Raw genomic sequence first — 14,169 nt, 5'->3', positions numbered from 1 at the left:
TAAATATTAAGTAACCCATTTTGGCTTGTTGATAGTGATGTACGGACATTGTTATTCTGGTTCTGAAGTTCACTTTTATAGTGCTTTTTATTTGGTAATATGATGTCTTACATGCCCTCAAGCCAAAACTGTCTTTCTTTATTCTTGTCTTTGCTGCTCGCTTCTCTTCTTTAAAGTACATTACTATGCACTTATTTTTGCTCAAAGCTATTTCAAGCAGACTGCATTCAGAGGCCTTGTTAAAAATTCTCTTGGTACAAAATATCTGGAAGGTTCTGATAACAGACAGATTTGACTGCAAAAATATATATTTTTATAATTAGTATTTTTTAATCTTGTTTCCAGTAAAAGTATCTTGTAGATACCTTGTTAAAACAAGATAAATTTGCTTGTAAAGCAAAATTGTGTGAGATAACATAACTTGTTTTTAGAGAATATATCTTGAATAAAGTTTATTGTTGTTGTGAGCTATTTGTTTTCTGACATATTCTTTGAAAACAACTCTTAAAGGAACAGTTCACTTAAAAAAGAAAATTCCTATCATTACTTTTTCACCCTAATGTCGGCCCAAACCTGTAACACCCTGTCTACACCGGACTCGAGCGTCACATCAAAAGCAATAGAACCCCATTATAAGCAGCGGTGTTGTCTACACTGGAAGCGTCCGTTGCGTCGACAATAAACGGGTGTCACGTTCCATTTTACACTGCATGCGCTGCCGCTACTTCACAAATGAAATGGTTTAGAACGTTCATGTTGACGCACGTCCAGTGTAGACAGCCTCTATCCGCTGCGTCGCACCTGTTGTAAACAGGGTTTTTTTTTATCTTCAGACTGCAACTTGGTTACCATGACGGAGGAACGCTTGTAAACCCGTCAAGCAATTTTAACACAAAAATAATTTTATTGCTATAATTTTAAAATGGTCTTTATTGTAATGTTTATGTACTTTCCCCATTTATTGTAAGTGCCTTACTAGTATAAGCACATTTTTTTGCATCTTAATTTTTTGTAAGAAACGAGGAGCGAGCCAATTTTTTTTCTGTGGTAATCGATATTATGCTACAAATGCTGTCGACTGAGTTAAACTTGTATTGAAGCCGGAACATTCCTTTAAGAACAAATGTGATGTTCAGAGTTTTAAACCATGAACCAAACCAAACAGCCCTGAGATTATTCCAAATTACAATCCACATTACAAACTTTGATTTTGAGAAACAAAAAACAAGTGAAAAAAATCTATTAAAAAGACAAGGGTACAAAGACTACTTAAATTCTTTCATTAGGGAATGAACTACTCATCTCATAAAAAAAAAAAAGCATTTTATTGTATTAGAACCATTATTATACAGTAAGTATAAAAACAATACATTTTCAGGTTAATAAAAACATTTCCATAGTAAGAGTGAATCTCTCTTCCTCCTGTCCGTGAACCACTTCTTAGCGCTTTGATGTTTGCGCCAAAATATAAACAAACAAATATAAACTTTGATAGTGAACTCAAAGCGCTCCGATTCACTTTAATTAAATGATCGCGTAATGACAAATGTTCCTGGTCATAACGGGTTCATACACGCAGTGTTAATTGCACGATTTGACACAGAGGAGACTCACTCTTTCTCTATTTTTTTGTAGAGATGAAACAAAATCTCCAAGGTTTTGCTTCATGAGAAATTAGGAGTGGTGGTGGTGTAGTGGTCTAAAGTACATAACTGTAAATCAGAAGGTCGCTGGTTCGATCCCCACAGCCACCACCATTGTGTCCCAATCCGGGGGGATTGTCCCTGTAATATGTGCTCTGTAAGTCGCTTTGGATAAAAGTGTCTGCCAAATGCATAAATGTAAACGTAAATGAGGGCTCGTGGGTTTAATCAAAGAGCATTAAAATAACGTGTGAAAGTGAAGACATTAGGATAGAAATATTTTACTATTGCTTAATATAATATAATGTAATATATCTTGTCATATATCCCTATTTTATTATTTGATTTATATATTTGTTAAATATGTAAAATTACATATTAATGTGGACGAAGCACACATGCACCTTAAGAAATATGACAATGAATATGACAATTAATCGTGTAAGCCCTAAAAGAGACAATTAATCGTCATAATCCCAATTATTTGTTTGACATTTCATCATAAGCCAAATTTCATAATCGTGACAGCCCTACTTTAGACGGTTTATTTGCCACAATGACATTAAATGGGTCTGTCGTGCTCAAAAAAGGACAAAAACACCATAAAACCACAGTGAAAGTCATGTGCACTACATTACGAGTCTTCTAAAGCGCTATGGTCACTTTTTGCAAAGAACAGAACTACATTTATGTTGTTATTCAATCTCAAATCGAACAATTAATAAACTGCTCAAATTATGGAGGCTACGTCAATAACATCCAATGTCATTGCTTCTCATCTTGTTTTATTAAAGTTTTGATGTTGCTTTATTAATGGTTTGATTTGATTTGAGGTTGAATAATAACCAAATAATGATTTTTATTTATGGATGAATCATCATTTTACTATCTTATGAAATTTTGCTTTTCAACTACATTTATCAACACTTTTTTTAAGGATGTTTAGAAAGCAAGACAAAATACTGATAAGATAAATTATTTCTTCCACTACAAATCTACAAATCTGGCCTGTCACAAACATTTCAGGTAATCAGTTGTTCTTGTGGCTGTTTCCCTCTAGACGTGGAGCACAAGGAGGACGAGGGAGGGGACTCTGCAAAGAATGAGGTAAAAACGGTCTTCCTTTTGTGTGTCTGTCTGTGATAAATGTGTGCTAATGTGCACATGTTTGTAACTGTCTTGTGTACGATACAACTACACCTTTCCGCTGATTACTCATGATCTCAAAAGAACATTCCCAGGAAAATGACATTCCCATGGAACCAGTTTTTCAAAGCCACTTGATTATGAAAGAAATGGTACCCTAATGGTGACTAGATTTTGAAATATCAAATACACTTGGTCCTCTGGTTGAAAGATTGATCCCAGTTCTCCACTGGCCATGGCCAGGTGAGAGATTAGAGGGGGCGCCCACATGTCTGAACCCTCTCTGCACCAATGAGTGCCCTAGTTTCAGACTCGCAGATGCTTCTTTTCCCCCACTAGCCATTGCTATTATCATTAAAGTTTAAACTAAAACTAAAAAGGAATGAAAAAAAAAAAAAAAACGTGTTAAATAACATAAAAATAAAACTAACATTTGGAAAAACTGAAACTGAAACTAACAAAAATTACATAACTTTACAACTAACGAAATAACTAAAATTACAAATAAATTACCATGAGTTCATTTAAAATGTAAAATTTTTAGAACCTGTCTTCATTACACATGAAAATGCCACTAGATGGCAAAAGCAACATCAGACGGCCGTCAGAATTTTAACACTGTTAAAAACATATTTAAATTACACCAGTTAATACGTTAAATCAGGATTAACTAAAACGAATTAAACAGAGAAACAAAAACTAAACTGAAACTACAAACTGTTGAAAAATGAAATCGAAATATTTCTGAAAATAAAGCAGAAATATAAACTAAATTAAAATGGCAAAACTATCATAACCCTGCCACCAGCTTTTCTCAAAATGCTCCGCATAGAAACTGCCAACTTCCTTCTTTCATTTAGGAACACAAAGACAGATAAGCAGAGTGCAAGAAAATAGAGAAACAGTCCATCATTTTTGTTTTCCTTTTTTTCTTTCTTTTTTTTTTTTGTCACTTTAAACAGGGAGCTCGAGGGAGGCTCCGTGGGGGAGTGGGCTGGGAAATCGGCCTCCGTCAAAGACCCATGCCCAGAGTAACCTTCCAGGCTGGTGACCCTTATTACATTAGCAAGAGGACCAGGGAGGAGTTGCTGGCCAAGTGGAAGTTGGAGGTGAGTACCACTGCTCGCCACTGTCCCAGAGAAAGAGCGATAGGGAGCCTGTCAGCATTTCAATTAAAGCAGGAACGTTTGCCAGGCAGATTTATTTGTGCCGAATAAACTCTGCGAAAACCAAGTGTATTTGAAAAGCCATTTGAAATCTCATGAAGGTACCATTTATTTCATGAGCCATCTTGCTGGCTGCTGCTTAGACTTAATCCATTGGTTTCCTCAATGAAAGCTGTTTTTATCAGGCAACAGAACAAACACTCCCACAAAATCTGTGCAGAACGCATTGTGGATTAATATCATGTGCAACATTTATCAAGCAATGAATGAAGTTGTCACGGGGGCTCTCGTAGGCATATATGGACTGTTTGAGTTTAGAGGGATGAATGCCAGTCATGCACGGGGTTAAAGCACATGTTTTTCTTCTTTCTTTCTTTTTTGTTCTAGGGGAAGTTCGGGGTTTGATTGTTGCACCAATGTTAGAATGTGGTCTTTATAATTGTTTTTTTGACACACAATCTATTTTTTCTAATATGTCAAAATGTCAAATGTTAATATGAGTGGATTGTCTCTCTCTACGTGGAATGTGAATCGGTTGGGGCACTCCATAAAAAGAAGGAAGGTTATTTATTTTCTTTAACGTAAGAAATAAGATATAGTGTTTCTTCAAGAAACGTATTTTTCCCTGCAGGAGGCTGAAATGTTTGGGAAGATATGGATGGGGTGGACATGTTGTCTTTAGTGCTGTCTCAAGTAAGAGGAGGGGAGTCATTACACTGATAAGTAAACATCTACAATAAAAATGTCTCAAACAGATTAAAGATAAATTAGGAAGAGTCATTATTGTTTTAGCAGAAATGTAGGGTCAAAGGTTGATTTTGGCTAATATTTGTGCATTCAACATGGATGATCAGGGATTTTTTTATAGATCTTGAAGGGATGCTGCAAAGCTTTTTCTACCATTCCTTCAGTGAAATCTGCTGGTGGTGACATTTTTAATTTCTTTAATTATTTTAAAGAATACTATCTTGATCTTTATAGTTCCACATCTTCGTGAATGAAGATATTAGAAACTTGATGGAAACATTAGAACTCCCTAAACGACAGAGCAAAAAAAATTATTGATTCTGAGATAACAATGGAGGAGCTTAAGTTAAGTTATGACATCTCTTATACATATAGATCAGGTGGGGTTTATTCAGGGCTGCAGCTTTTCTGATGACATTAAGGCATTTCATCAATATCATGTGGTCAGTGGCGAATGATCAGACTCTGGTTGCTGCCATCTCACTTGATACCAAAAAGGCTTTTGATATGGTAGAATGTGATTATCTTTTTAAGATTTTGGAAATGTATGGGTTTGGGAATACTTTAATTGGATGGATTAATTTACTTAATAGACATCCGGTAGTGGCGGTACAAATTAATGGATTTATTTCAGATTATTTTACTGTGGATAGGTGCACCCGGCAGCATTGCCCTCTTTCCACATTATTGTTCTGCTTGGCTCTGGAACCATTAGCAGCTGCGATAAGAAAGATGATTGAATGAATTATTGATTTTCCAGGGGTGATGGTGGGAGGTGTGGCGCATAAGCTTGTGCTTTACGCAGATTATATTTTATTATTCGTCTCCGAACCCACTAGATCTATGCCTTGCCTCCACATAATTATTCATTCCTTTTCTAAGTTCTCGGGATACAGAGTTAATTGGTCTAAATCCGAAGCTTTGGCTCTGACAGCATACTGCTTGGTAACAGCTTTTCAGACGGGTGCCTTCAAGTGGCCCAAATACTTAACAGGGCATTAAGTATTTGGGTATTTTATTCTCAGCAAATTTGTGATTTAATTTTGACCCTTTAATAAAAAGGTTTGAGCAATGTGGGCAGGTGGGCTTCAATACATTTATCTATGATTGGGAAGGTTAAAGTTATTAAAATAAATTGTATTCCAAAATTCAACTACCTGCTACAGTCTCTCCCTATAGATGTCTTCCTCTCTTATTTCAAGCAATTTGATAGCATAGCGAAGTCCTTCATTTGGAATGGTAAACTTCACAGATTACATTTCAATAAGTTGCACAGGCTGATTGAAAAAGGTGAGCTAGGCCTACCCAAGATTTTATTTTATTATTATGCATTCGATCTCAGACATTTAGCTCATTGGTCACTTCCACCTGAGAGAGCCCCTCCCTGGTTTTGTATTGAACAGGAAGTTCTTGACTCTATTCGCCATTGCAAAGCCTTTCTATGAAAATAATCGGAGAATTTAAGTTACACCCCATTATCTCGCATTTGCACTCGGTATGGACAAAAGCGACATTAATTGAAATGTTGCCTTGAGCATATGGCTGAACCGAAATTATGTATTAATAACTCCCCTTTCTGCTGGACAGAGTGGATTGTGAGCAAGGATAATACAGGTGAAACTCGAAAAATTAGAATATCGTGCAAAAGTTCATTAATTTCAGTAATTCAACTTAAAAGGTGAAACTAATATATTATATAGACTCATTACAAGCAAAGTAAGATATTTCAAGCCTTTATTTGATATAATTTTGATGATTATGGCTTACAGCTTATGAAAACCCCAAATTCAGAATCTCAGAAAATTAGAATATTGTGAAAAGGTTCAGTATTGTAGGCTCAAAGTGTCACACTCTAATCAGCTAAACACCTGCAAAGGGTTCCTGAGCCTTTAAATGGTCTCTCAGTCTGGTTCAGTTGAATTCACAATCATGGTGAAGACTGCTGACCTGACAGTTGTGCAGAAAACCATCATTGACACCCTCCACAAGGAGGGAAAGCCTCAAAAGGTAATTGCAAAAGAAGTTGGATGTTCTCAAAGTGCTGTATCAAAGCACATTAATAGAAAGTTAAGTGGAAGGGAAAAGTGTGGAAGAAAAAGGTGCACAAGCAGCAGGGATGACCGTAGCCTGGAGAGGATTGTCAGGAAAAGGCCATTCAAATGTGTGGGGAGCTTCACAAGGAGTGGACTGAGGCTGGAGTTACTGCATCAAGAGCCACCACACACAGACGGTCCTGGACATGGGCTTCAAATGTCAAACGTCTTACCTGGGCTAAAGAAAAAAGAACTGGTCTGTTGCTCAGTGGTCCAAAGTCCTCTTTTCTGATGAGAGCAAATTTTATATCTCATTTGGAAACCAAGGTCCCAGAGTCTGGAGGAAGAATGGAGAGGCACACAATCCAAGATGCTTGAAGTCCAGTGTGAAGTTTCCACAGTCTGTGTTGGTTTGGGGAGCCATGTCATCGGCTGGTGTTGGTCCACTGTGCTTTATTAAGTCCAGAGTCAACACAGCCGTCTACCGGGACATTTTAGAGCACTTCATGCTTCCTTCAGCAGACAAGATTTATGGATATGCTGACTTCATTTTCCAGCAGGACTTGGCACCTGCCCACACTGCCAAAAGTACCAAAACCTGGTTCAATGACCATGGTATTACTGTGCTTGATTGGCCAGCAAACTCGCCTGACCTGAACCCCATAGAGAGTCTATGGGGCATTGCCAAGAGAAAGATGAGAGACATGAGACCAAACAATGCAGAAGAGCTGAAGGCCGCTATTGAAGCATCTTGGTCTTCCATAACACCTCAGCAGTGCCACAGGCTGATAGCATCCATGCCACGCCGCATTGAGGCAGTAATTAATGCAAAAGGGGCCCAAACCAAGTACTGAGTACATATGCATGATTATACTTTTCAGAGGGCCGAAATTTCTGTATTTAAAATCCTTTTTTATTGATTTCATGTAATATTCTAATTTTCTGAGATTCTGAATTTGGGGTTTTCATAAGCTGTAAGCCATAATCATCAAAATTATATCAAATAAAGGCTTGAAATATCTTACTTTGCTTGTAATGAGTCTATATAATATATTAGTTTCACCTTTTAAGTTGAATTACTGAAATTAATGAACTTTTGCATGATATTCAAATTTTTCGAGTTTCACCTGTACACTCGGTGACCAATATGGGCCTGTTGAGGTCCTGTGAAAACTTGGTTCAACATTTTGGGATTCCCAGATCTCCATTCTTTAGGTATTTACAGCTGCGTCAGCTGTTCTGTACTATTTTTGGGAGTCGCATACACCCCCCTAAAGCTGCAGATACTCTGGGAGTGGTGATTACTGCTTTTGGAAAAGGTCATAAGGCATCAGTGTGTGACTCCCTTCTAATTCAGAGTCTAGGGGATGGAGCTTTAACTTCTATCAAGAGATTATGGGAGAAACCTTGGGAACTTGGATACGTTCGATGGATAGCTATTTGGCATTCTTGGAGGGCTCTCAGGGAGGGGAAGTGGAGAAAGAAGTATAGTTTTAAATGTGTGATTATAATAAATATATATATATATATATATATATATATATATATATATATACATATTTTGTGTGTGTGTGTGTATATACTCGTGTGTGACCACAGGGATTTTTGCTGAGGGGTGGGGTTGGGGAAGGGTAATAGTGGGGGTTAAATGTTGATTCTGTGAATATATGTTTCATTCCTACTAACCGCCAGAGGCAGTGTAAACACTATTGGTTTATCGCAGCGCCAGCCAGATAGGTCAAGACAATATACCAACAAAGTCATGTAGTGACATATGCTGAGCCCTGGGGGTTATGAAGTAATTCAGCACTCTGCCTCATTCACTTTCTCGCCTGGTTGAGATAGGTTGTTTTGGTTAAGTGATATATTGTGCTGTCAAGTGTAGCTTACAAGAGCAGCGAGATATCGTCCTCAGAAGCTGTGTCAGCACGTATCTACACCACGCAATTATTTTATCCGTGTTTTGGTGAGTTTAATTTCTTTTCATGTGTAATACTCTGTGCCTCTCGGTGCAATCTGGTGTCTGGTGTTTTCCGCGCTATAAGTTAACAGTCTCCCGTTGATATTATCATCATCCATTCAGTTGTTCTGAGCATTTTTCCTCAAACTTATGTGATACTCTGTGCCCATTGGTGCAATCCATCGGCCATTTTATATATATATTTTCTCTTTTTCGTGAGATATTTCTTGCCATTACCTGTCGGTTCAACCGGAGGAATCATATAATTATTATTTTCCTTGCCTGTCTTGTGCTTCATTACCATCATTCTGCTTGACTTAAAACTTACTGTGCTATCCGAAGGTGTTAATAGCGTGTAACTATGGCTCACAGCTTGATTGCCACTGGTTTCCCACTGACTTGTAAGCTGTGCCCTAATAATCTCCTCCAGGATGACGGTCATGACACCTGCCCATCGTGTTTGGGTGTTCAACATCTGAGAGAGGCGCTCAGGGACCCGCGTCTGCACTGCAGTCTTTTACTTATGCCGGAACGGCGGCTCCGTCTGGCTGAATTAGACCCTAATTCAATGGTGAAATTTGGGCCGTTGGATGTAGCCCCTTCTCGCACTCAGAAGCACAGGGCATCTGCGGCAGCCTCTGCTCCCCTCCCATCTAAGAGGAGGGCCACATCACGAAGTGATGAACATTCGCGCGTCAAGGAAAATTCACTTTCTAAGACGGTTTCTGTGGTTTCTTCAGAGATGGCGGAGCTGAAACTTCTGCTTCACTTGGTTCAGCCTGTCACATCTGCTACACCTGTGAAGATGACACAGGAGGGTAAGAATGTTCAGAGTCGTGGAGGTGGGGAAGAGTCTCTTGATTCCACTCGTTTTTCACATCATTCTGACTTGGATGTGCTTTCTACTATTGCTTCTGATTTTTTTTTCATGATCATGGAAATGCTGTGGATGTTACAGCACAACCATCACCTCAGGATGTTTTCACTGTATATCCAGCAGCGGAGGGTCTAGTGGGAGGTCAGTTCAGTCATCTGGACAGGCCCAGCCCCCTTCTGATGATACTTTGGCTATGCTTCAAATGGCAATTGCTCGTCTTTGACTTGATGAGTCACCTGTCCAATCTGCCCAAACCAATGTCTTTTTCAGGCAGGCCACAGCTGCGACTTCTTTTACCATGTCACCATGTAAAGATTTTGTGGCTGAATTATCAAATGCCCTCTCAGGTTCTGGTCTGCCTAAACGGCACTCAAAGATTGCTCAGACGTTAGCATGGCTGAAGCAGATTCCATTGGGGTGAGTCGTGCTTGGAAATAGAGCAGCCCATTGCAGCTTTGGTGGTGTCTTCTGATGAGGCTCTACGAGGGAATGTCCGATGTCCCAGTGCGCAGTGTGGTCACACAGATTCATTGCTAAAAAAGGCATACGAGTCTGTTGCCTACATAACTCATGCAGAAAACACAATCTGTCAGTTACTTCTTGCTGCCACCAGTATGCTAGAACCAGCAAATGTTGATCCCTCATTTTCACAGTTTCTGCAAACGGCTGTTTTGGCAATGGGACGTGTAACCTGCGAGCTGGTTAGTCTTGCAGCCACGCTTCTGGCAGCCCGCCGCCAAGTGTGGCTTGCCCAAGCTCGGCTACCTGAGGACTGTAAGAAAACCTTGAGAGATCTTCCATTCATTCCCGGGTATCTTTTTGGTCCTAATGTTCCAGAACTGTTGGAAAAGAAGCTAAAGCTGTCTAAGGCCACTTGTCAACTGACGCAGGTAAAGCGCAACCCTAACTTTAGGATGACCCGACATCGCTATGCCACACCGGAGTAATGTTTCCACCAGCATGCTACACCTCAGTCACAGCCCCCCTCAAAGGCCTCGTGTTACTGAGAATGCTAGAGTTTTTCAGCCACCTAATCGACATTTGCCAGGAGGACCCCGTCAGCATTCCCCTGAGACCACTAAAAGTCGCACACATAAAGCCTGAGACACTCTTTTTTTGATAGAACAGATAGAGTACTGGAGGACAACACAGCAGACTCTTGGGTTTTGAGGACTCTGAGCAGGGGGATATACTCTACAGTTTCGATGCCGGCCTCCAAGATTGTCAGAGATGCAGTTTGTTCAATGGCCCTCTCTCTGGAAATTTGTTCACTGTTACAGAAGGGAGCCATAGAAAAAGTTCATCCCCTCGTTCAGGGAGACTCGTTCAACATATTTTCTTGTTCCGAAGAAGGACAGTGGTTTCTGCCCAATTCTCGATTTGAGGTATCTGAATTTGTTCCTGAAGGTCCTTCCTTTTCGAATGCTGTGCACAGTCGACATTCTTCAGTCTGTGGCAGCAGACGATTGCTTTGTATGTGTCAACGTGAAAGATGCATACTTTCACATCCCAATTGCATTCCTTTGCTCATCCCAGTTTGAGCCCTAGCAAAGCATTGAAATTAAATGGTTAACCTTGAAGACTGCTTTTTGTTGGCTATTGCTTCTGTGAAACGAGTGAGTTGCACGCACTGTCTGTTAGCGAACAGTGCTTGCGTTGGTTGCCGGATGACTCCAGGGTGGTCCTATGGCCCAATCCTTCTTTTTTTCCAAAAGTCCTTCTTCCTCAGTTCGTAAACCAGCACATTGAACTGGCCTCTTTTCAGACTTCTTCAGGGTCTGATTCAAGTGCTCAACTTTTGTGTCCTGTTCGTGCCTTGAAGTGTTATGTGGACACTACTGCTCAATTTAGACTGTCAGACCTGTTATTTGTCTGCTATGGTGGTGTGAAGAAAGGTGCTCCAGTGTCGAAGCAGAGGTTGTCAAACTGGATAGTGGAAACCATTACACTGGCTTACAAGGTAGCAAGGCAACCATTGCCCTGGGGGCTAAAGTGCCATTCCACTAAGGCCATCTCATCTTCATGGGATGTTTTTAGAGGAGTTTCTTTGGCGGACATAGCAGCTTCTACATGCAAGTTTGCCAGGATTTATAAGGTCAACATTGCTGCTCATCATGCTGTGAGTTCTGCAGATCTTCAGGAGCTGCCTTAATTTTTCATCTGGTTGGTGGCATTCCTCATGACTATGTTGGTATGTGTCATCCAATAGTGTTTAGACTGCCTCTGGCGGTCAGTAGGAATGAAACAGAATGTTAGTTACACATGTAACTGTGGTTCTGTGAATTCTGGTTGACCGCCAGAGTTCATGGTCACTCGGAATGCTCAAGAAAGGCGTACCGAGGTAGAGTGCTGAGCGACTGTGGTTTATAAAAAGTTTACGTGACTTTGTTGGTATATTCTCTCGACCTATCTGGCTGGCGCTTCAATAATCCAAGAAAGTCATACAGGTTTGCAACAACATAAAAGTTATTTAGTAATAACAGAATTTTCATACATTTTCAACTATCACTTTAAGAGTACATGTAAGTACTCTCCAGCTACATAAAAAATGTCAGTTTAATGTTAACAAAATGCATTAAAAGTGTTGCTTATATAATATGTATATTAAAGATAGATAGATAGATAGATCATATATTTTCATATTATGTATAATATATTATAGTGTTATTATTATTTTTGTATTTATTACAAAATTATTTTAGTATTTATTATTAGAGTATTTATATTACTATATTATTATTATTGTTTATTTATATATTACATATTTATTACAATTGACCAATTCACATGGTAGAGAAAATACCTGAATAGGTCAGATGGAGCTCTAGAGAAATGAGAGATGTAACACGTGTTTCAGCGTTTCTCTTCACCCAACAGCTGAGTAGTTTTGGAAGCATTTTACACAAAATATTTTTACTGTTTCTGCCTTTCTTTGTGCTGTATTATGAGGGAGTGCCATGATACGAATGGTTGCAAAACTAGATTGCTCCAATGTCGTGTGCTTGTAATATTGACAGCATTGTTGATTATGCAGTAATTCCCTTCATTATGAACGTGGAACATGCATTTAATGATTAAAATTGTGCGCAATACCCTTGCCGAATTTCAGGCCCTGTAATATATACTTTGTTAAAAATGATACAGGCCTAGGCTATATCACAAATATAGCTGGTAGTTTTTTCGTTATTTAATCAGTCATTAATGTCATGCCCTGTCATATCGTGGGGTTGTTGGCAATATCCAGCCCTAGCCAATTCTTAGTGCTATAAAGCACCACCGTGATCTCACTCATGAACTCTGCTGGGAATGTACAGCATCACTGCACTACTCTTTAACATGCCAAAAGTTCGCTTGACTATTCCGCACGTCTGGATATATGCCAGGTGATAACATTCTTCTCCATCATTTGGTCATTATTGATGAATTACTGTTGCCGTGATCAAAAGAAAATGTACACAAACTCACAAAATTAGTTTCAGTTTACCACCTTCTTTCATTTGGAAGGAATAGCTTGCACTGGGCTAATAGCACAGCGTTTGTGAATGAAGTGCAATCTATAATAATAATTTTCATAGAAAGGAGCCATGTTTGCATGGAAAACTGAAAACGCAATGTTTTTTCAGCGATTATTGTGCCTGCTTAAAGTAGATTGCAGATGATAAGTTGGATAGGAGAAATTACACACAAAGGAAACAATTTCTCCCAACTTAAAGTCTGTAGACATTAAGTTAAGTTAAAGGTTTTGGGCACTTTTCAGCTGGTCAGGCTGGGAGACCAGTTTAGCTGAGCTAAGACAAACAAACCAGCTTAGGGTGGTTAAAGATATGGAGTGGTGGTGGCGTAGTGGGCTAAAGCACATATCTGTTAATCAGAAGGTCGCTGGTTCGAGCCCCACAACCACCACCATTGTGTCCTTGAGCAAGTCACTTAACTACAGGTTGCTCCGGGGGGATTGTCCCTGTAATAAGAGTACTGTAAGTCGCTTTGGATAAAAGCGTCTGCCAAATGCATAAATGAGTAAATAAAGATATTTTTGTCAGCAGGGAATGCGTAATCAGTACTTACTTCAGTACTTTCTCCCTCAAAGGATGCTTTAGACAACTTTAAAAAAAAATTTTTTTGCTTTGAAACCCTCCAACCTGCTTGCTTGCTACAGTAAGTGTCCTTTACAAATGTGTTTACTATTAATGTGTTTCTCTTTCTTTTATACCAACCTAAACTCATAGAACGAACTATGCTATAACTACTTTTTTATGTGCTGCATTCTATGTTTTGCTCTTATTGTCTGGTGAAGTTAACACTATAGGTGCTACAACAACTGTGTGTTTTATTCACTTTCACACAAATCATGAGTAACAGCTGATTATGTCTTTATAAACAACATTTTTGCACTATTACTCACACACTGCTATTTTCTGATATCATAACACTTTTACTATAATGCATCATTGTTGTATTACAGATCTACCTACATTTACACATTTTAATTCTAAAGTGATTAGCTTCCATGTTAGCTTGCCTCATACGCTGTTGGACTCAGAAGAAAGCAGATCGAGACCAGTCAAACACACAAGCTGACACGCAAGATGAAAATGTC

General features: G+C 39.1%; 1 protein-coding gene across 6 annotated transcripts in view; it reads left to right on the top strand.

Annotated features, from left to right (window-relative positions):
* Window positions 1-14,169, top strand: part of LOC127662383 (DNA (cytosine-5)-methyltransferase 3A-like) — a 100,799-nt gene that overhangs the window by 30,578 nt on the left and 56,052 nt on the right. For 4 of the 6 annotated variants that reach the window (XM_052153520.1, XM_052153518.1, XM_052153519.1 and 1 more), the window contains exons 5-6: window positions 2,704-2,750; window positions 3,752-3,898. In XM_052153520.1, the coding sequence (XP_052009480.1) occupies window positions 2,704-2,750; window positions 3,752-3,898 (194 nt within the window). The remainder of the gene's footprint in view (window positions 1-2,703; window positions 2,751-3,751; window positions 3,899-14,169) is intronic. The other 2 variants (XM_052153522.1, XM_052153521.1) reach the window with 1 other exon arrangement.

The sequence above is a fragment of the Xyrauchen texanus genome, chromosome 22 (genome assembly GCF_025860055.1).
Source record: "Xyrauchen texanus isolate HMW12.3.18 chromosome 22, RBS_HiC_50CHRs, whole genome shotgun sequence".
Classification (NCBI taxonomy): domain Eukaryota; kingdom Metazoa; phylum Chordata; class Actinopteri; order Cypriniformes; family Catostomidae; genus Xyrauchen; species Xyrauchen texanus.
This window is presented reverse-complemented; position numbering and strand designations above follow the sequence as displayed.